Source organism: Microtus ochrogaster, chromosome 15, assembly GCF_000317375.1.
Source record: "Microtus ochrogaster isolate Prairie Vole_2 chromosome 15, MicOch1.0, whole genome shotgun sequence".
Taxonomy (NCBI): Eukaryota; Metazoa; Chordata; class Mammalia; order Rodentia; family Cricetidae; genus Microtus; species Microtus ochrogaster.
Genome location: NC_022017.1, coordinates 25,246,501 through 25,267,061, shown reverse-complemented (window position 1 = coordinate 25,267,061; position 20,561 = coordinate 25,246,501). Strand labels below are relative to the sequence as shown.

The window sequence follows — 20,561 nt, the reverse complement described above, 5'->3', positions numbered from 1 at the left end:
TTCCTGTAGCTCTTGTAGACCAGGCTGGCCTCGAACTCACAGAGATCCGCCTGCCTCTGCCTCCCGAGTGCTGGGATTAAAGGCGTGCGCCATCACCACCTGCCTGGCTAAAACTCTTTTCTTACACTTCTTGTAAGTACTGAGATGGTGCTCAGGGCTTCATGCATATTTGACAAGTTCTCTATTCAAAACTATTCCAAAGCCTCCCCCTCCCCCAGACAGGGACTCCCTTCACAGACCAGGCTGGCTTTGAACTCATGATCCTTCTGCTTCGGGCTCCTGCGTGCTGGAATTACAGGCATCTAGTACCACACCTAACTAAACACTTGCTCTTACTTAACACTATGCTAATTTTGTACATGTATGCATATGTGTATGTGACTACAATGGTGTGTCGGGAGGTCAGAGGACCACGTTAGGGTTGTTCACGCCTGCTGCCTCGCGGAATCTGGGGACTGAAGTCAGGCCAGTACGCAAGGGCCTCTACAAGCTGAGCCATCTTGCCTGCCCACTTTAAGTTCTGATGAGAAAAACCTGTAGGCATCTTTCTCCTGAATGCTGCAACAGGCCTCTTCCTTCCTCCTGTCACCCATGGATGCAATTGGCCCCTCTAAGCATGCAAGGCCAGGCCTGAGCCACGTTCATCCACATTCATTTCAACTTGACACTTAGTGTTTCGAGGCACCAGGCCTGTGTCACTGTTGGAATCACCGTGGAGCACTCGGGGCCAGACTGACACTGGAGAAGCATCACAGGCAGCCCACAGTGATAATTTCCTTTGTTCTCACCCTGTCTCCTTGACAACATGTCTCTTACTGAGTGACTACAGCTACCCTAAAACCCAATGGCAATCTTCCAGAGGCAACTCTGAAGGCCCCTGCAGTTGGAGGTGGGGCTTCCCACAGCTGTGGCTAAGCACACAGGAGCATATTCAGAAGCTGTGAGAACAGGTGTCCAATGCTATACACACATTAGGTCTGGGTACCAAGACAGGGTGTGGCTTGTGTATATGTCTGTGTTGGGGTGTGTGTGGGTGCAATGCCGAGTGTGTGAGCTTTACCTTCTGTATGTATATGAGTGTGTGTGTGTGTGTGTGGTGGGGGGGGAAGTGTGAATACAGGTGAATGGGTGTATATGAAAGTTTATGATATATATACACGGGTATATCCATGTGCGTAGACTCATGTTTGTATGTAGGCCGTACCATGCATGCATGGCCAGCTTGCTGGGCTCAGGTCAAAGGGAGGTGGGGACAGATTGGTGGCCTCTCACCTTGCACTGGCATTGGCCATTGGTCTTGTTGCAGTCTGGATCAAAGCCTTGACTGACGGCACAGTGACAGGGGCCACACACCGGGTTCCCCCACCAGCCTTTGGGGCATGGAAGGTCGACTCTGATGGAAAAAAAGGTGACAGATGAAGGATACTCAAAGAAGTTTGTGCCCCCATCCCTCCTTTTAGGGGCCACATACCCAACCAGGCTCTGTCTACAGAAGTGGTTTTAAATGATGGTTTTCTCCATGTTTTCATCTGTCTTAAAGACACACATGAGAATCCCAGTGAGGGCCTCAGTGTGGCATAGACGGGGGGGGGGGCAGGGTGGGGATGGCATCTGTTTGTACCTCCCCAGGGGAGAAGAGGCAGGGAAGATGGGGACAGAAGCCAAGGGGGCCACCAGGCAGTGTCACAGGCTCCCTTACTTGTTCTCACAGTACTGCCCATAGTGGCCGGGCCCGCATTCGCAGGAGTAGCCTCGGGGACTGTTGGGGGCGCGCACACACGCTGCTACATGCTTGCAGGGATTCAGGAGACACGCGTCCACACACTTTCTTCCAAAGTACCCTGTGGGGACAGGGCCAGCATAAGCTCTACTTCAAGGCTTCTCCTGCATCCCATGCTTCCTGAAGCTGACGGTTCCTGCCACTCAGCAAAACGGAGGAGCAGCCTCCCCTCCAGGTCACAGGAGAAAGACTGGGGAAACATGGAAGGCAGCCATCCCAGGACGGGGGGTGGGGTGGTGGTGGTGGAATGGAGGGGTGTAGGCCCTGGCTGTTCCAGACACATGGACAATGGGAGCTCTTGATGGACAGCTTCAGTACGTCTCCACCCACCAGGTCCAAAGGTGAGCGGTGAATGTGTGACATTAGGATACGTCACTTTTATACTACTGTGCTCCAGCTGTACTTGGAAATTAAAGTCCCAAAATGTTCTCTAGGCTGAGAAAGAAAAGGCAAGGGACTCTGTTTCCAGTAGAAAGGTCCTCTGCTTTCCAAGGGGAGTAGGGAGGTTGAAAAAAGGTCTACCTCGGTAGCCCAGGCTAGCCCCCGGGAACCTCGCCATGCAGCTCAAGCTGGCCTCAGATTTGCAGCAATTTTCCTGCCATGACTGACATTTCCTTCCAGGTGCTGATATCATAAGTGTGAGTCACCATGCATGGCACAGAGACCACTTCTCTTAAGACAGCTCAGGAGCCTCACTGAGTTGACCGGGGAAGCTAATGGCCCAAATCAGTTTCCCTAGCTGCACTGTAGCCACCAAAGGCTCCTCTACTATGGTGTAAAGGGAGGGCCCCACCTCTGTCGCAGATGCAGGAGTAGCTATCCCAGGTGTCACGGCAGTGGCTGTGTGGAGGGCAGGGGTCTGAGGCACACGGGTCCTCCACGTCACAACCGTCCTTTACCCTGACCTTGAGGGCGTCATTCATGTTCAGGGTGGCAATGTTGGTAGACGTCTCCCCCATCCTCACGCCCTACATTTAAAAAGTGAGGGCAGCTGGACTCAGTCCCAGAATGGTAGAACTGGATGAACCCCAAAAGGTAAAGAGAAGTTAAGAGAGCCCCCAAATTCTCTCCCAGTCTGAATAGTTCTTATAGAGGCTAGAGACATGGGCGATGCTGGATCACACAGCATGGCCAGCAGCAGAGGAATGTGTGGCTTGTGTCCCCTGTAGAGGACTGTGAGTGGGACAAGGGACATGTGAATTGCTCCCTTGGCAGTTGTGGGACACCTGTGTGGCTATGAAGTTGGACCAGGTAGCCATGGCAGAAGAGGATGAAGACTGGGGATGTGGGGACTGGATCCTGGCACAAAGAGAGCTATGGGGGAAGGTGGGAGTGAGCAGGAAACATGAGTTAAAGTTTAGGTGCCTACTAGATGGCCATTCCAACTGCAGTGATGGCGGCCTGAGTCAGTCATGCAAAGACGTAGTGCCATGCCCACCATACCTGCATACAGCCTCGGAAACCATGGCGCACGGACAACTTGTCCTCAGACACACCTCCGATGACGATAGTCCGCATCTTTAACCCCGGAAGCTGGTTCCCAATTTGCACTGTGCTCTACACAGAAAGAACAGAAGTGTCTGGACACACTTTCCCAGTGGGAAGAACGAGGGGTCTCTGGGCACACCTTCCCAGTGGGAAAAACGGGGTCTCTGGGCACACCTTCCCAGTGGGAGGAACGATGTCTCTGGGCACACCTTCCCAGTGGGAGGAACGGGGTCTCTGGGCACACTTTCCCAATGGGAAGAACAAGGGTCTCTGGGCACACCTTCCCAGTGGGAGGAATGTGCTAAAGACCAAGGCAGAGGGACACGAGTCACCTCCCTAGAGCCTCCAAAGGAACACTTGGTCTTCTGGAGGGAAGCAGGCTGGCTGTATGTGGCACATAGGGCATAGGGCATGGGATCCAGGTGGTCAGTGGGGAAGACATGGGCAACCTTCCTGCCCTATAATGGGCATGGCACCCAAAGAGCCATGCTGAGAGAATGAGCTGGGTCAACAGGAGGCAGGTAGGGAGTGGGGGCCATGCATGACCATGGGAATACCATGGGTTGCAGCTGGCTCCCAGCCCCAGCAAGGGGTATCTAAACTCAACAGCTATGTACTCTTAGAATGTGGTGCAAGGTGAGCTAAGACTCCGAGGCATTCTCTCAGCATGTGGGTATCTTCTGGCATGTGCCATGTTCTCTGGCTGGGAACTGCAGAAACCAGTCCGGTTCAGAGAGCATTCTGAGGGTGCTGTCAGGAGATAGCTGCCATAGAGTTGGGACAGGTGTGTGCCTATGTCTTCCAGTCTGTCGGCTCCCTCGTCTTTTCCAGCTTAATTCACTTTCCCCCTTTCTGGGAAAGGTGTGCTGATATCTGTGCGTGGGGACAGACAGGCACAGGGCTGGACGATGAGATGCTACTCAGAGCAACTCTGCCGAGGGGAAACCCTGCAAAGGCACCTGAAGCACCATGCTGGGAGACCCAGGTGGGCAGGGCCCGACTCCAGACTACAGAAGTATCCTCAGAGTACATGGAACAGGAGATATAAAGCCAGGGATGCCAAGTACTTCTCCAAACCTCCAAGGTCCCTGCAGGTGCTGGCACATTGAGCATCATTGTACTTCCCTGGGGGCCAATGAAGGAACGGTTCCCAGGAGGGTACAAGTACATACTCACTTGGTCCATCCCATAGTCCAAGGTCATGACGGCCAGGTATTTGATGTCCTTGCCCTCCTTGGCACTCCTCAGTTCTATCAGCACGTGGTGCCATTCTCCGTCGGTTACCCGGGACTTGGACAGCTGCATGGATGCCACGTCGGAAGGGCCATGGGAGACCTCGAATTGGATGTAGCTGTTGAGAATCTGTAGGACAGAGAGAGCCACACCAACTGACTGGTGCAGTGACGTGGAGAGCATTCTGCAGACATCTAACAACACAGACATGCGGACAGCTTTAGACATGGCACCAGCGTGGGGAAAGAAATGGATTTAAAAATTAGGAGCCAGACATGATGGTGCCCACCTGTTATCCCAGAACTTGGCGGGACAGCAGGAATGGTCCTGAGTTTGGAGACAGCTTATTCTAAATAGCAACTGTCAGGCCAGCCTGGGCTACATAGTGAGACTATCTCAAAAGAGGAAGAAAAGAAAACAAAGACAGACACAGGTTTGGCTGGGGATGTAGCTCAGTGGTAGAGCACTTGCCTGGCTATGTAAGGCCTGGACTTTGTTCCCTGACAACAACACACACCAACAATTAGGGACAATTTTAGTTTGTCGGGCTCTAATCTTGTTTAAAGACATGCATGAAAATCACGAGTATTGCACCTAGCCTAGAACAGTGTTTTAAGTTAATGCAGTTAAGACCAGGTGCAGTGGTGCAAGCGCTTAATCCCAGCACTTGGGAGGTGGAGACAGGGGCAAGGGCAGGGGAAGCTGAGGGGTAGAGGCAGGGGCAGCGGATCTTCGTGTGTTTTAGGCCATCCTGGTCTACACAGTGAGTTCCAGGCCAGCCAAGACAAAAACGAAAAACAAAACAAGCAAAACCACAAAAAGAAAAGAAAAGAAAAGAAAGGAAGTAAAGACACAATGAATGCAGCTGGGCTGACAAGATGACCCAGGGGTAAAGGTACTTGCTGCCAAGCCTAACGACCTGAGTGAGTTAGACCCCCGACTTCTGCAGTTGTCCTCTGGGCCCCACATACACACTATAGTACATACATGCACACATATAATTAAAGAAAGAAATACATAAATGTCAAATTTTTAAATTAACACAAGCTGGAGCAATGGCCAGAGGATTTTTTTTTTTTTTTGACTTGACAGAGAACTGGGTGAGTTGGACCATCCTCCTTCTGTGGGTCAGGACACCTGTGTGACGCTCTGAGTGACAAGGTTGAGCTGGAGGGCGGAGGCCAGGGAGAATGAAGCCACAGGTCCTCTAGGGGCTGCTTCCCCCAGGGCCGCCAGCTGGTTCTGAAGACTCAGTTGTAGCACAAGCTGAAGAGGGTCGTGCAAGCCCATGGGAAAAAAAAAGAGAATTCCCATCCCAACCAGGCTGGACGGGCAGGAATTTTCAAGGCTTAGAACTGGGATGCTTAAGGGCTAGACAGACACTCTGAGTAAACAAGAAACAGAGCAGATCTTGCAGGGACAGAAGCCTGGCTTTGCCTCTGTGACTGCACTAACATGTTCTGGGGCAAATGGTTCCCCTGGCTGCCACCAACAACAAACAAGATGACAAGGACACCAGCTCGCTCTAGAATTTCAGTACGATGCCTAACACTCAATAAAAATTTCCCAAAGTATAAGGACACGGTAGCATGTCTAAAAACTCAGAAGAGTATAACAGACCCATGGGATGACAGAATTGTCAGAACCAGGCTTGTGAGCAGTCATGAGAGCCACAGACAGACTTGGGGACCATCAGACTCTTGTTTCTGGCTGTCTGTGTAACATTCCAGAAGGATCAAGCTACTACATTTCAATACAGGGGAGAAAAAAATAGAAAGCAGGGCTGTGGCTTATGTAGATGTTCAGTTAAAGATTAATGCCCACCAAATTGAGACTTAGATTTAAAATCCACTGAACATGACACACTTGAAATGCAAAGACATAGAAAATGTTGAAAGAAAAAGGGTGGACACAGCCAGGTAGTGGTGGCGCACGCCTTTAAACTCAGCACTCAGGAGGCAGAGGCAGGCAGATTTCTGAGTTTGAGGCCAGCCTAGTTTACAAATTGGATTCTAGGACAGTCAAGGATACACAAAGAAACTCTGTCTTGAAAAACTAAAACAAAAGCAAAAGGAGGACAGAGACACTATAGACAGAAGGGCTAGTGTGGCTGCATAAGTAGACAGCATTTTAAGGCAAGCATCATCACTAGAGAGAAAAGGACTTTCCTAAGGACACCAGAGCCAGCCTGCCAGGAAGGAAAACAGGTGAGCACTGAAGTCCAGATGCAGATTGCCACAATAACAGACAAAAAAAAAATCAAAACAAAACAACCAATTTTGAAAATGGCATAGCTTTTTTTTTTTAGAGGTTGGTTGGTTTCTTTCTCCCCTTCCCCCCCCCCTTTTTTTTTGGACACAGGGTCTAATACAGCCCATACTGGCCTCCAACTTCCTCTGTAAGCACAGGATGGCCTTGAGTTTCTAATCCTTTGGCCTCCACTTCCTAAGTGCTGGGATTAGGAGGGTGTGACACTACCCCTGGTTTATGCAGTGCTGGGAATCGAACCAAGGGCCTTGTATACACTAGTCAGGTGATCTACCCACTGAGCTACATCTCCAACCCTGGACACACTCTGTTTAAACACAATTAACGCCACCATCTTGACATATGTGGATCTCTCTACATCTCCTTGCTTGACAACTGCAGAGTACACATTCTTCTCAAATGCACATGGAATGTTGACGAAGGCTGGCTACATGCAGGCATTAACACAAGCCTCAACACATTCCAAGGACTGAACTCACTGGGCCCAAGTTGTATGGCCTCTACCATGTTAGAAACAATATCAAAAGGTTTTAGTAGATGGTGCCTCATGCTGGCTAACTCAAATACTCCACAGGCCCTGGAGGAAGCCCTGATGGACAGGACTAGCGTCATGACTGCTTCCTCTTGACTTTGGTCTACATCAATAGCAGATTTCGGAAGGCAATTTTTACCTTTTTACCTTTGGCTCACAGAGGTTTCTGGGCTAGTGAGGTACTCTCTCCCTCTCACTAGCCTTGCTGGCAAAACCCCAAAGTAATAGATAACAATGAAAATGAAAATGTCATGTGTCTACAGCAAAAGGAGAAGCCACGAATAAACCCCAGGACAGTGACAGAAGCTGCCGCCCATCTTGGATGGCTACCCACTTCAAGACAGGGGCCAGCAACAGCATGATATTCCACTGAACAGTGCAACTGGATTTGGGGCATCTGACAGCAATTATCCAACTTGTCTGGGCTTTGGACACTCAAACGGCTGCCCCACAGTGTTACCCAGGCAGTCTGGAGGCCACAGGCTACACATGACATACAAAACACAACCAGAAAATTCCTGAGATGCCTGGGAGAACAGGCATTAGGAAATCATACCTAGGTCGTCTCTGGTAGAGGTCTACAGGACCCCTTGAGACCATCTTTGGTGCACCCAGTCTTCCTGGCTGCAGTCCCTGAATTTATGGATGAGCTCCCAAAGGTAACTACTCAGTCAGGGCTAACCCTGCTGAACACAGCCTTTTCCCCCTACAGGTACACTAATGACAGCCTGTGAGCACCCATCATCACCCGACTCAAAACAGCCAATTTAATGTGTTCCGACAGAGAAACACCCACAGAGAAATGCCTTCCCCGGGCAGAACGGTGCTTCCAAGTTCAGCCCAAAGAGAGCTTCTGGGGCAGCAGGTAAACTTGTGAAATTACAGCTAACGAGAGAAGAACAATGACAGCTGCAATTACCCTTGACGCACATGCCAACACCCCCAACCCAAGGAGCCATGACCCCAGGTGAGTGGGCAGGCAGACTTCTGTCTGCGCTGACGGCCCCACCCTCCTTCTGCCAGTGCAAAGGAATCTCTCAAGGGGCCCTGTGGCCTCTGACAGAGAACTGGGAGGGGGAGGGCTCTGGGTGTCCCATCTCCTCCCACTCTCTGAGCTGAGCCCTGCTCCAAGGAGGTGCGGAGGGGTTCTCTGGCTGACCCAGGTCCCACACGGCCCAGATCACACAGTCTCTAGCCTCAGTTTCAGACATTCTTCAGAGTTCACCTCTTCCTGACCATCTCCTACCCACCCCAACTGCCTGACGAGGAATGAAGAACAAGGATCCAGGGCCGAGGAAGTAGAAGAAACAAGTCATAGCTCTGTGCGGACACAGGGACAGTAGGGGCTATTGGCACCAGTTCCAGGAGGCACTACCTTTAGAGGTGTAATCTTGGGACAGAAGTGCTATGTGTTTCACATGCCGGTGTAGTCAGACTCCTCAGGAAAGTAAGAGACTGATATGTAGCAGCGGCTATGCTGAAGGAGGACAGAGGATGACCAACAGAAAAGAAGTTCATGGCACTAGGGCCCATTAAATGCACTCACATACAGACACACACAGAGACATGCATGCACCCATGCATAAACATACATACATATATGGGCACACATGCACAAACATACATTCACATATTGGCACACATGCACTCATAGACATGTACACAAATGTGCATACAAGTACACAGTCATGAACACATGCAAACACAGACACGTGCATGACATGCACAGATGGACACATAGATGCACACATACATATATGCTCAGACACATTCACATACAGAGGCAGACACAAGCACACAAAGAGACATAGGCACACATGCATTTGCTTATATATACATACTTTGGAAAAGCCTGGAAGAAAGAAAGAAACACCCAGTTATTAATTCTTCCAAATTTGTGACTAAGTCCCTGCTTGGGCATGATTCCCCTAAGTGGCTATTGATCCCCTGGGATTTTTGCACAGCAGAAGCATGTCAAATCCAAGGGGATCCAAAAGATAGAGAATTCTGATCCTGCCCAGGAATCACGGGCCATGGTTTATACAAGAGAATCTGTCCGGTCAGTGTGAATGGGAAACTGCCAGAGACACAAGGACAGAGGATGAGTGACAGGCTTAGGGGAATCCCCTGGCCAAGCAGTGAGTCCCAGACTGTGGGCTCATCCTAAACACCTCAAAAAAAAATCCTCAGGGTGAACATAGGATACAGGCTCTCTCTACTGCACTGCCAGTGAAGAGGCAGAGAGGCGAGGGTAGCTCAGTGAGGAAGCACCGGGTGAGCCCGGCAAAGGCAGTAACTCATCACTCCTTGGTACCACTGGCTCCAACGACCTATCAGAAAACCATCTGTGATGCAAGAGATGTGCAAATGTGTGAATGGGGTGCATGAGATCACCCTGAAAAATGTTGGAGTACTCCAACCTAAGTTTCAAACAAGCCAAACAGTAACAAGGAAAAAGGAAGAAAACACACATGTGGCGTGATGCAATGGGGCCTCAAGAGCCCTCTAGGCAGGGACCTGGTGTACGGCAGCATACAGGTTTAATATGGGGGGTATGGGGCCACAGTCTGAACTGATGGAGGCTCCCTCACTGCATCTGATGTAGCCCTTTGCCCTCAGCTCTGAAATGCCAAGGGGGGAAAAGGGCCAAATTCCAAGCAGGATAGGGTAGGGCAGGGCAGGGCAGGGCAGAGCTGCTGTCTATGGCAAGTTACACAGAGCGAGATGTTCCATGGTTAGCTGCTCTGCTCTGTGACTTCAGTGAAGGGAAGCAGGCACTGGAAAGGAACCCCACCGGAGCCATTAGCTGCACGTGATCTCTGCACTTCTTCCATACTGAAGGGCACAATGGCACTGCTGCCTGAGCTCCCCATATTTCCCCTCTGTGTTCCCACAGGGCAGGCATAGGAGGAGGTAGGGGAGTGGCAGATGCCGTTACAGGGATCCTAGGAAGCCCCTTTGTCTGCTCTGCAGCTGCCTGTGTGGCTCACAGACACACTCACCTGGAGATGGAGTTTGGAAGATGTGCCGGCTGTGGCTTCCATCAGCACACCATCCTCCTTCCGGGTCCGGAACATGAGCCCCAGGTACCAAGGCACAGAGATGGTGATATCGAGGTCACTCCAGGACACAACGCTCTCGCCACTGAAGCGCTGCGGATGTGGCATAACTGCAGATACAGACCAGGCCCTCAGGCACCTCCCGAAATCAGGCAGAGAGCATCCTCTCAGCTACCAGCCAGGTGAGGATGGACAGATGCCAGACTCAGACCTGTATCTGTGCTCAGTACTGTCCTAAGAGGCAGCAATGTATTCTGTAGATGCCCACCATGGCTTCTGTACAGCTCACTGGGCAAAGAAGCCCTGAGGGTTGCCAGACGCATCCAAAGTGAGCAAGGAGCACCCTAGATAGATGTATGACAATCACGGGCTGGTCCTGTGGTGCTTGGGACACGGATCAGGTTCAGGTTTCATTTGGATGGGTGGCACCATTCCCTGGGCATGGGATCATGGGTGGCATGGTGAAGAAAGTGGGCTGGAGACTGGCGTGCATGCATTGCTCTCCTTTTGACTTATGGTGATGGAGTGACGTCACCAGTTCTCTCTCAAGCTTTGCTGCAGTGAAATTCCCATCATAATACACTTACTATGGTCTGGAACTGTGAGCCAAATAAAGCCTGTATCTCTTAACTTTCTCTTGTCAGGATATTTTATGACAGAACAGGAAAGACACTAAGATACCCGGTGAACCCTGTAGCATCTCCGGGAGATGGATGGGAGGTTGTCCTTCATGCTATCACCAGGCCCAATCAGCAGCAGCTGTCAGGGGAATGTGCCCCCACAGCCACCTTGTTCTTCTGACCCTCGTGGTCACCTGTAGTCCTAGACATCCTGGAGAGCTGGGCCTAGGCCCTGGACCTTTATCCCAGTCACCCGCAACTTCTTATAGCCTGTGTCCCCCTCCCAAATACACCACCGTGGTCTGGAGAAAGGGAAAGATTCTTACCTTGTTCGCAGTTCTTCCCACCGAAGCGCAGAGGACAGTCACACAGGTACGTGTTCCACCTATTCACACAGGTACCCCCGTTCTGGCATGAGATCCCATCGCAGAAGTTCCTCTGAGAAGCACAGCCTGCAGGGCAGAGGGTATAGTCTGGACTTGAGTTCAAGACCACAAGGTGATTTCTGTTAAGGAATTGTGCCACTTCTCGCACTGACCCACGTGAGTGTGCAATCAGTTAGAGACAGCCAGCCTAGAATCTGCTGGGCATGGTGAGAATGCCAGACTGGGGTGTGTGGAATTTTCTGTTCCACCCATATCTGAGACTCAGGGTTTCCATGCCATTCCAGGGTTTGATCCGATCTTATCCAGGTGAGCAGACAGCATCCCAACATCAGGAACACAGCAAACTGCAGGCTTGTGGTCATGGCCACCAAGCCAAGCTCTACACCCATTCCCAAGAGGTCCTCAAATGTCCAGTGGGCACCATGCTGGCCCTATACACCCAGGGGCTGTGCACACCTGCCCTGGTGCCATTGTTGGCAATGAATGCAGCCATGTCCACAATCCTGCCATCGACGGACAGGTTCCGCATGCATCCCACAAACTGCCGGCTATGCACGGGGAAGTCTTCTGGCAGGTTGGGGACACCACCCAGGAGCAGAGGTCCAGTCAGATCCAGTGACCTGGAAAGACAAAGACATCTTCTGTAATATGGGGCCTGGCACGGCTGTGCCATCACTGCGACTCTACTGCTAAGCCTTCCATCACAGAGCAGGTGCAAGCCCAAGGCAGATGCCTGGCAGTCAGGACAGAAGTGGCCCTGCTTCAGGGTCACTAGTGGCTCCTCGCAGCTTCTCTGGGCCTCAACGTCCTTACGCTTGCCATCACTTCAGACAAATCAGTGTTTGGGGACAACTAAGGACCACCTCGAGTTCCATGCTGCAGGAGAGGGAAGCATCCCACAGTTCCTTGGCTCTCTGGGGAGAAAGTATAATGAGAGCAGAACTCTGGCTCCAGCAGGGGGCAGCTGAGGTCCCAGGCAGGGCTCTAGACCCAAGACAGTAAAGAAAGTTAAGTGAGGACGTGTGACCTTCATCATGTTCCCCTGAACGCGACTCTCAAAAGGGATAAAGACTCAGGGTCAAGGGCCTTCGTTGAGCCTGTAATCCTGGTCACAAGGATAGCGAGGCTAGAGAACTGGAATGAGGAGGAGAGCCTGGGCTACATAGGGAAACACTGTCTCAAAGCAAACATCACACAAAAGATTTATTTATGTGTGTGGATGGGTGTTTGATCTGTGTGTACATTTGCACACCAGAAGAGGGTACCAGATCCTATGGTACTACAGTTGTAGACAGTAGTGAGCCTCCAGGTAGCTGTTGGAAATTGACCTCAGAACTTATGGAAGAACAGCTAATGCTCTTAACTGCTGAGCCGTCTCTCCTGCCCTAAAACCCAATGTTCTATATTCCACCCGCAAACGATCATCTGGACACAGCAGGAGCGGGCTCTCACCTTTTGAGGTTGGTGATATCAAAAGAAAATAAAGCAAGGCTGGCCCTGCATATGGGTATTAGAATTTCTTTGTCCTAAGTTAAAAGAATCCCTGAGAGACCCCAAACCAGCAAGGACAACCAGCCACTTCCACCTCATGTAATTCCTTAGTTCAGGGACTGGCAACCCAAAGAGACAAGATGAAGACGGCAAGTTGCTCAGGTTGACTTCTGCATGGCGGCTCACTGCTTAAGTCCAGACTGGCCTTGAATTTATAGGTAGACCATCCTATACTGAATCTCAATTTATGTGCCTCATCCTCCCAAGTGCTAGGATTATGGGCATGCCCTGCGGACCTGTCTTGATGGGTGCGTCTGGGGACTTATTCTTGAGGGTTCTATGGTCTGAGAGAGAAGATGCTATCCACGGGAGATGGTCTGACACCAGCACAGACAGAGGGTACCAAGGTACTCTACGTTGGCCTGACAAGGGTGAGTTGGAGGAGGGCCTGAGTAGTTGTGGATGCCCCATGCTTCCCCCTCCAGGCGTCTCACTTCTTGGAGCCACTCTGAGTGCCCTGGGCAGCACAGCTGTAGTTCCCAACATAACTTCCAAAGTGCACGGCCACAGCAGCGTCACAGTCATCCACCGTTACCACGGCCACCTTCTCTCCCGATGGCCCATGCGGCAGGCCCAGGTGGCCGATGTTGGGCTGTGGGGGCGAAAAGAATAAAATCAGTCAGCTCTGTCAGCATGCCCTGGTGGGTGTCCCAGCTCTGGACACTGCCTGCAGAGGTGGCAGGTGCGTGAAGGGTGAGGCACCCTAGCCCGCAACCTGCTACATGGGGTGCAGGGAATCGTCCCAGGACACAGGTCCTTCTCAGAACCTCAGAAGAGGAATGTATTGAAATCAAGGCTATGGCCTGAGTTAAGACAAATCCAGGGTGAACTATGTGGGCCTGAGGCCAGTTGACTGGGGTCTACCTATGTATCCAGTACCCTGAAAGGGGATGCAGGACCCTTCCTAGAAAGCTGGCTTATAAATATTTTTTTTTGGTAGTGCTAGGAATGAAAACACAGGGATACGAATAGCCACTCAACCACTGACCTAGTAAATCTTCAGCCCCACAGCTAGTGGAGTCTAATTCTCTAGGTCGAGAGGTCTAAGCCACACAGCTGCTAACCCTTCCTTACAGTGGCCTCCAGATACAACCTTGCCATTTTACAGGGCACTCTTTTTGTCCCTCACTGGCTCCTGTCCACCAAGACCCTGTATTCAGGTTGCAGCTTCCTGGTCCAAATAGGGAGACCTGTTTCCCGGCCATCTAAGATGGAGCCTGACCATACAGATGGATATTCAAGTACTGAGTACCTGTGGTGGCCTCACCCTCAAGTTATCTCCATCCCTTCACTGACCTGAAGTTGCCTCTTCTAAGCTTCCAGGCCAGACCCACTCCTCAGGAACCTCTTGGCCTTGGCCCCTCTGCTGACCTCATATGCCAGCCTGGGCTCCCACCTCCTCAAGCCACCCAGCGATGGCTTCTTTTCCTCAGTCTCTCAGGACACCAAGTGTCCACCCATATAACCTCTGACATCCTTCCTGCACTGTCCATGCTGGACAAAAGGTATGGAGGCCTCAGAGCTTTAGAAACAGGCAAACAGCCAGAGGACTGACAGGCTGATGGGCTGCTGGATTTCCTTTCTGACCTGCACATCAGGGTACCAAAGCCTGTGTCCCTAGGTGCTGTGAGCATAACCCCAGAGTGGTGTCGCTAGATCTTCCAATTGGCACACACAAACACACTCACAACCACACATACCTCCTCCTACCACATGGAGGATGTATTGAGGAGCCTGGCAGCAGCCCTCCTCAATCCCTCAAAACAATAGGCCCAGACAGGTATATTGGCACACCTACAGACCCAGAACTCAAGAGACTGAGGTAGGAGGAACACTTAAGCCTGGGAGGTTAGAGCCAGCCTGGGCAACATAGAAACACCACATCTTAAAAAAAAAAAAAAAATCCATGGGCTCAGGGCCTCCTCTTGCTGAGGTTGGTTACATTAACATGGCAACCTTATGTTACTTTATACTACTGGCAATGGCTGTAAAAACAGAGACTATAATTAACTCATCCTTAATTCCTTTTACCAGGGAATGACTGTGCAGCTCGTTTAAAAGGAAACTTCACTATTCTCACAGGAAGCAGGCACCTGTTTGTTTAATGGGTCCACGGAGCTGGAAGGTAGGACACGGAGCCGCTGGCAACAGGAGCTCAGCCAAGTGTCTGAAGTGTGTGACCCAGGGTTCGTCTGCTCAGGTCACATACCCTGGAGTTGTATAGCGGGTGACTTGCCACAGCCACCTCCTGGGAGCCCTTCCCTCCCCCTCCCCCAGCTATCTGCCCTGAACAAATGCTTGGCAGTACTTTCTCTGGGCATGAAGTAGGATGTAAGATTAAAATACCTACCAGGTACTGTGTCTGCCATGCAAGCGTCAGGACCTGGTGTGGCTGCGGGTGCCTGTAATTCCAGCACTGGGGAGGTAGAGACAAGTGGCTCCCCAAAGCTGGCCAGTCAGCCTAGCTGATCCATGGGCTCCAAGTTCAGTACAAAAAATATGATGTGGGGAGCAACTGAGGAAGCTGCCCATTGACCTCTGACCTCCAAACATGCATATGCACCTGAATACATATATGAGCCCTCAAAATACAAATGAACACAGACACTCATATACATAGATAGACGCACACTCATGTATGCATGCACACACACACATCTATCCTGTTGATGTGAGAAGAATCATAGTGTCAACTATACATGAGTCTCCCACAAACCTTTCTTTGGGAACTCTGAGGTCAATCTCTGATTATCTATTTCCTTAGAGAGTCCACCTCTGTGTTAAGTGGTAGGTAGAGAGTTATGGAAAATCATCTGTTTTCTCACTCGGGAGCAGCAGTCTGCTTTGGGAGATTGGTGAGGTGCCCATTAGGGGCGGTTAAGTGTTAGGTACCACGCTGAGAAAGAAGGACCATCCCCAGGCTGTCCGAACCCCATATCATCTGCAGAGTGTGTAATTTACATTTTTGGGAATGGGTGTGAGGCTTTCAGAAGGTGGATGTAAACAGCCTTTACACGCAGAGGCTTTAATGAAACTGAGCTGCTATTTACCAAATTGCGATTGCTCTACAGTACGGTTTGTAATCAACAGCTCAGGGCCATGGGATTCAAGCACAGACAGGGAGGAAGAGAACACTGGGGTGGAAAACCTGGGGCGGGGTGCGGGGGGCGGGGAGACAGACACCCAGCTTTGTATCCACAGTGGCTCCTGCTGATAAGCAAGAGCCACTACTGACATGCTGACACCTAGCTCCACACTGAGGGATCGGAGGTGGTAGCAAGGCCCTGGGGTGACTGCTGTTGGTCGTCACCCCCAAACAGGTGCCCTGGCCTTGCAGATGAAAGAGAAGGCTTGTGTAGACAGAGGGCCAGGCACTTGTGGGTCAAACAGGATCAGGAGGATCAGGAGGCAGAGGCTTGGGGTGGGGGGCTCCTGAAGGTGCCGGGGCTGGAGCAGCCAGAAGCTAGCAACCTTAGGGGGCGGTCGGTTCCTAGCTGTCCAACAATGGACTCGCTGCCCACTAGGGGAGGGGAACTCACAGACAAGGTTAAAGAAAAGCGAGGAAAATCAGGCATGGTGGTGCATACCTTTAACCCCAGCACTTAGGAAGCAGAGACAGGCAGGTCTATATAATGAGTTCCAGGACAGTCAGGCCTCTGTAGAGAGACCCTGTCTGACATAAAGGGAGGTGGGCAGAAAAATAATACAAAGGTGACCTGGACGCATACAGGGGTTTCATCAGAGCCAAATGCTGGTCACCACAGGGCCCACCATGCCACACCCAGGGACATGTTCAAGGGAATACAGAGACTCAAGACCAAACACACCACACACCACACACACACACACACACACACACACACACACACGGAGCTCACACACGTTCACAACAGTACTCCTTGTGATTCCCCAGTGAGAGCAGAAGCAACCCAAATGCCCCTCCAGAGAGGGACAGGGACAAACGCTGGCCCATTCATGGTATGAGGGACTGGGGCCCTGCTATACACCACAGCTTTGGTGAGCTCTGAGGCATAGCACCAAGGACTTATACTACATGAGGCCATGCAGCCCAGATGCCCAGCACACACATATCACAAAGATGCTGGCTGGTGGTGGTGGAGGCTGGGGAAGTGTTGGGGTGACTGCTGAGAGCAACGGAATATCATTGTCAGATTCGGAGAACATTCTAGATTAGACAACATGTTACACGACTGTACCGTGTATGTTCTGAAAGTTGTTTCTTTGGGCCGTATAATTTTCATCCGGTGCTCATCAGCTGTCCACAGTGCTCTCTCAGGACCACCTCTGGGAAAGTCTACCTACATCCATCTCTAGACCCCGTGCTGCTGTGGTGGGCAGTAAGACACAGCAAGGAAGATGGCACTTGTTGGTAAGGGCTGAGGAGCTACACGGGCACACTGTTGGTTGGCTGCTCTGGTCAAAGAAAGGCATGGGGTTGGGCTTGGCGGCAGAGCCTCACCTAGCACGCAAGAGCACCTGGGTTCCCTCTCCAGCCTTACTACAACAAAAATAAGCCTTCTTTTTAAAAGGGGGACTTGGCTATACTCAGGGGTAAAGGCACATGCCATCAAGTGAGGTCATGAGTTTGATCCCTGAGCCCACATGGAGAAAGAAGAGAATGAGTTTCTCATGCCACACACACCATGGCTTCACATACCCATATACATACACATATACACGTAAAACATAATTGGAGCCTGGGGATGCAGCTCAGTTGATAGAGTGCTTCCTAGCATACACAAAGCCTGTGTTCAATCCCTAGCGCCCCATGAATCCAAGCATGGTGATGCACATCTGCAACCCCAGGCCTTGGGAAGTCAAGGTTGCCTTTAAAAGCTGCATGGCAAATCTGAGGCTAGCCTGGGATACATGCAACCCTGTCTCAAAAAGAAAATTTTAAATTAAAAAAGAAAGATAGCCAGGCGGTGGTGGCGCACACTTTTAATTCCACCACTGGGAAGGCAGAGGCAGGTGGATCTCTGTGAGTTCAAGGCTAGCTTGTCTACAGAGAGAGTTCCAGGAAGAAAGGAAGAAAAGAAGAAAGGAAGAAAGAAAGAAAGGAAGAAAGGAAGGAAGGAAGGAAGGAAGAAAGGAAGAAAGGAAGAAAGGAAGAAAGGAAGAAAGGAAGAAACAAATAAACCTTAGGAGTCATCTTCAGGATGGAAAGCTTAGCAGTGACCAGGCCAGGTTGCTTGGGCAAAAGTGGTGAAATACACATAGACCAGAGGTGACTCCCACACGGCCGAGCAATACAGAATGCCTGTAGCCAAGTCTCTAGCATCATCAGTATCTACAACTGTCTACACCATTTGGAAGTCTATAGCCTCAGTGTCCCACCTTGGCCACACAGGCTGCACCAAGCAACCAACCCCCACCCCCAGTGCAGGTGGAAATGGCCAGTGGGCGGAGCTACCACAGTAACTCCCTCTCCACTCAAGAAACTCAAGGGCTACAGTGCACTTCAAAGTGAGGCCCCAAAAGACCGGCTCTACCAATCTGAGCAGATCTGGATTCCTGATGCCAAGCCATCACCGTGCCTGCCCCCTGTCATTTTCCCCCAGCGAACTTTCTTCCCAGTGTACGGCCCCTCCCTGATGGCTTCCACTTAGATGCCTAAAGTATCTGCAGAGCGCTTTTGTGTGCACACAAAAGCCTTTGGTCCTCCGAAGTGCTCACATTTCTGCAGTCTTTTAACCTGCTGCAGACAATTCCTTGTTGGGAGGCCGATGGGGGTTTGGTTTCAACGTGGGGGCGGGCAGAGGGGGGTGCCTATGAAACCAGATGCAGTAAGGTGAGGCTCGGGAGGTGAATGGATTCACACTCGGTGTCAGAAATGGCCAACCAACATTCATATCAAAGAATTCACAGATGGCTGGAGCCCGGGAACGCTTGCGGGAGCTGAAGTGTGGTGCCACCATTTCTCCGACAGCAGCCCTGAGGCCACCCTGCTGTGTCTGCCACAGGCAGGTAGTTAACAGGCAGGTAGTTATTGACCACTTCAGATTGCCTTCTCCAGCCGTTGATCCCTAGCATGTGCTTGGGACTGTCTCCCGGTCACAAAGCTGTGTTTGCTTCTCTTGTGCTTCACATTACAGACTACGGCATAAGTTGAGTTGTCCTGCTCTTAGAGACCTGGGCGTCGGTGCACCTGGGAAGTGTCCCCTGGGCTTTCTCTCCTTTGCTAGCGCATATCCGAGATATCTGAGTCCAGATATCTGGGAGCAGGCTTGTAGCAGCAAATTGTACAAGTTGCATGGAGTGAGCACAGGAGTAGACTGGGAGAGGACCAGACAGATGGAGGGTACAGGAAAAGGCAGCCATTCCACCGGACAGGACACACCCTATGACAAGCTGCGTTGCTCCTAGAGGACTTTCCATAACAGAGCAATGGAACACACAAAGGGCCCAGGGCAAGACTGGGAGCTGTGGAGTTTCCACGCATGTGGCTCTCTACCATCTGACCAGCCTGTGTTTAGGAAAGGAAGCCAGGAACCTTATCTCTCAGCTCTGCCACCTGTCAGAGGACAAGGTGTGTCCTTGTACCTGCTTCATGTCCCCGTTATTACCACTGCAGCTCTACAAAGGGCGGCCCCAGCCACCTCTCCCACAGGGCACACTGGCCACTCCAGACCCCTTGGGCTGGCTTCTGTTACCTACTAAGCTTGGCTTCAAGGGAAGCATTTAACATTCCAAAGGTGGAGATGAAGGACAGATAACTGGGATCTCAGACGTCACCCGTCACCCGGTGACCCACTGAGAGCTGGCGGAATGTGCCTGTATGGAAGTGTCGCTACTCGATATTTAAGGAATAGCCGTGTTGGCCAGACAGCAGCTCACTGCACTGGCAGGAAACACAGCCGGAAAGAAACAACTGATTCACACTCCAGGCTCAGGCTTACGGACAATGAGAGCTTTTATGGTAACCGAACCCCTGAGGTGCGCTCCCATAGGCTCATATGAAACCCCACACCCACCCCCTTTGTTGGCAAGAGGGCCTTTTGCAGTGGGAGAGTAAAGAAAGTAAGCTCACTTTGCTGCACCTTGGTCAGAACAGGCCTAGGTATACTTTACAAAGCTCAAAGCTCACTGAACTTCATGAATTTTTTTTTAGCTTGCATAGTCTTCAAACCTGCAGATTTGTTTAAAAAAGAAAAGAAAAAGAGCCAAAATGGTTCATTTGTCACTGAGCCAGAAGGTCGATGCTCTACCCATAACTGAGCCAGGTGTATACAAGAAGATACACAGCAGAACGCCAAAGGATCCCAGAGCCACCTAAATTCACATCCTCGCCCACACACCTACCTTGCTTGCTGTTTGTACAAAGAATAGCTACAGGGCCACTGGCAGCACATGTACGCAATGCGGCCTTGAGATTTCAGACCTCCAGGGACCTGGGGGACCCTTGCTGGGTGTGGGGGTGCACACCTGTAATCTCAGTTTGTGGGAGGCAGAGGCAGGCAGATCTCCGTGAGTTTGAGAACAGCCTGGTCTACAGAGTGAGTTTCAGGATAGCCAGAGCTCCATGGTGAGACCCTGTCTCAAAAAAACAAAGGAGGAGGAGGAGGAGGAGGAGGAGGAGGAAGAGGAGGAAGAGGAGGAAGAGGAGTAAGAGAAAGAAGAAGA

The 20,561-nt window shown here is 51.1% G+C and overlaps 1 protein-coding gene across 1 annotated transcript in view; it reads right to left on the bottom strand.

Annotated features, from left to right (window-relative positions):
* Celsr1 (cadherin EGF LAG seven-pass G-type receptor 1) overlaps positions 1-20,561 on the bottom strand; it is a 137,372-nt gene that overhangs the window by 28,609 nt on the left and 88,202 nt on the right. The window contains exons 6-14 of the mRNA XM_026782502.1: positions 13,352-13,509; positions 11,823-11,986; positions 11,307-11,432; positions 10,304-10,470; positions 4,445-4,630; positions 3,224-3,337; positions 2,574-2,748; positions 1,700-1,841; positions 1,273-1,393 (exon numbers count right to left, since the gene is read on the bottom strand). Of these exons, the coding sequence (XP_026638303.1) occupies positions 1,273-1,393; positions 1,700-1,841; positions 2,574-2,748; positions 3,224-3,337; positions 4,445-4,630; positions 10,304-10,470; positions 11,307-11,432; positions 11,823-11,986; positions 13,352-13,509 (1,353 nt within the window). The remainder of the gene's footprint in view (positions 1-1,272; positions 1,394-1,699; positions 1,842-2,573; positions 2,749-3,223; positions 3,338-4,444; positions 4,631-10,303; positions 10,471-11,306; positions 11,433-11,822; positions 11,987-13,351; positions 13,510-20,561) is intronic.